General features: G+C 48.2%; 1 protein-coding gene across 2 annotated transcripts in view; it reads right to left on the bottom strand.

The window, feature by feature from the left end:
* Positions 1–1868, bottom strand: part of BAIAP2L1 (BAI1-associated protein 2-like 1) — a 36883-nt gene that overhangs the window by 13314 nt on the left and 21701 nt on the right. For both annotated transcript variants that reach the window (XM_011985806.1, XM_011985805.1), the window contains one exon: positions 1490–1567. In XM_011985806.1, coding sequence (XP_011841196.1) covers positions 1490–1567 — 78 coding nt within the window. The remainder of the gene's footprint in view (positions 1–1489; positions 1568–1868) is intronic.

Below are 1868 nucleotides of genomic sequence, written 5' to 3'. Positions count from 1 at the left end.
CACTGCAACATCCGCCTCCCCGGTTCAAGTGATTCTCCTGCCTCAGCCTCCCAAGTAGCTGGGACTACAGGCGCCTGCCACTATGCCTGGCTAATTTTTTAATATTTTTTTTTTAGTAGAAACAGGGTTTCATTATGTTGGCCAGGCTGGTCTTGAACTCTTGACCTCAGGTGATCTGCCTGCCTCAGCCTCCCAAAGTGCTGGGATTATAGGCATGAGCCCCTGTGCCTGGCCAAAAAATTCTTTAAAAGACATGACAAAAGGAGAGAAAACCTTTTAAATTAGGGGCTGGCTCTTGATTGATTTAATCTAAGGAAAGAAATTGGAGACTAGCAAAAGCTGGAGTGAGCAATGAGCTAAGAGTTAAAAAAAATTAAAAAAAAAAATGTAAAAACTTGAAATTTTAACATCCTAAAAATGTTACTCAGTTTTTCTTCCCCAGTACAATGGCATTTTAGCTATTCTGCTAGGAATGAAGATTGCAGATAGCATCAGACCTTGGGGGAATGCAACATCAGACCTGGAGGCCTTCTACTTGGCTAGCCGGATGGGTTATGGGGGTTTCGTGAACTTTGATCCTCCCACCTCAGCCTCCAGAGTAGATGGGACAATGGGCATATGCCACTATGCCCTGGCTAATTACTTATTTTTTTGTAGAGATGGGGGTCTTGCTATGTTGCGCAGGCTGGTCTTGAACTTGTGGCCTCAAGTAATCCTCCTGCCTCCATATCCCAAAGTGCTGGGATTACAGGCATGGGCCACCATGCCCGGCCAGTGTCCTCATTTTTTAAAGTGGGGGCCCACCTCATGGGGCTGCTGTGAGAATTAAATGAGCAAATCAATGCAAAGCCCTCTGGACAGTCTCTGGGCAGTAACTACTGTTATGATCTCATCTGGAACACGGATTTGGGGGTTTTCAGCATGGAGGTGCTCAGCGAAGTCCAACAGTGTATTTCAAGCCATGGGAGTGGACGAGATGGCCCAGCACAGGCAGGAAGGACGGACCAAGGGTGACCCCCAAGAACACTCATGTTTAGTTGATGGGCGGAAGAGGGGTGCAAAGAGCTGATAAGGCAGAAGACAAACAGAGCACAGGTCAAGCAGCCAGGGTCAGAGAACATTCCAGAAAAAGCATACAACAGCGTTAAGGGCTGTGAGATAAGGACGGTAAGATAAGCATACGATAAGGACAGAAAACACATGCCTTGGGTTTAGCGACCAGGAGGTACGGGGGACAGGGAGGGAGTTTCAGAGGGCTGCAGGACTGCGGGGAATAGGTGGCCTGGGCTGGGTCTCCTCACAGCAGCAAAACTCGGGGACAAAAGAAATCATAGCAGACAGCACCGTGAGCCACAGTCTCATCTCTGACTAGTCCATGAGAGCTGAGGCTTAGGGCAGGGCCTGCGACAGAGCTACACAGTGGTGTGTTATGGAAACCTCAGGGCAGGGGTTTCTGTCACTGGGAGACATCAGTCATGTTCAGGGCTACCTTGGTGTGGGCACAGTCACTGCTTCGGTCTCATTTTCTTCCAGCAACTTCGTGTATGACGACGGGAACCAACCCCTCCTACCGGCAAAGAGGGAGAAAAGATGCTATCAGCAGTAGACAAGTGGATGGCAACCTCCCTGAACAGCCTGATGAGAGCTCAGGGCAGACCGGTCCCTGGCTCCAGAAAGGCCCACGTGTGGAGGAAATGAAATTAAGGCTTTTAATAGATAAATATGGACTTTCACATACACTGAACCATGTGTATTATTAACAATTTTTCTTTTTTCTTTTTTTTTTTTTTTTTAATAGAGACAGGGTCTCACTCTGTTGCCCAGGCTGGAGGGCAGTGGTGCGATCATAGCTCACAGCAGACTCGAAC

This window comes from Mandrillus leucophaeus, unplaced genomic scaffold, assembly GCF_000951045.1.
Source record: "Mandrillus leucophaeus isolate KB7577 unplaced genomic scaffold, Mleu.le_1.0 Scaffold29, whole genome shotgun sequence".
Taxonomy (NCBI): domain Eukaryota; kingdom Metazoa; phylum Chordata; class Mammalia; order Primates; family Cercopithecidae; genus Mandrillus; species Mandrillus leucophaeus.
Note: the sequence above shows the minus strand (reverse complement) of the source record. Positions and strands in the feature narration are given on the sequence as shown.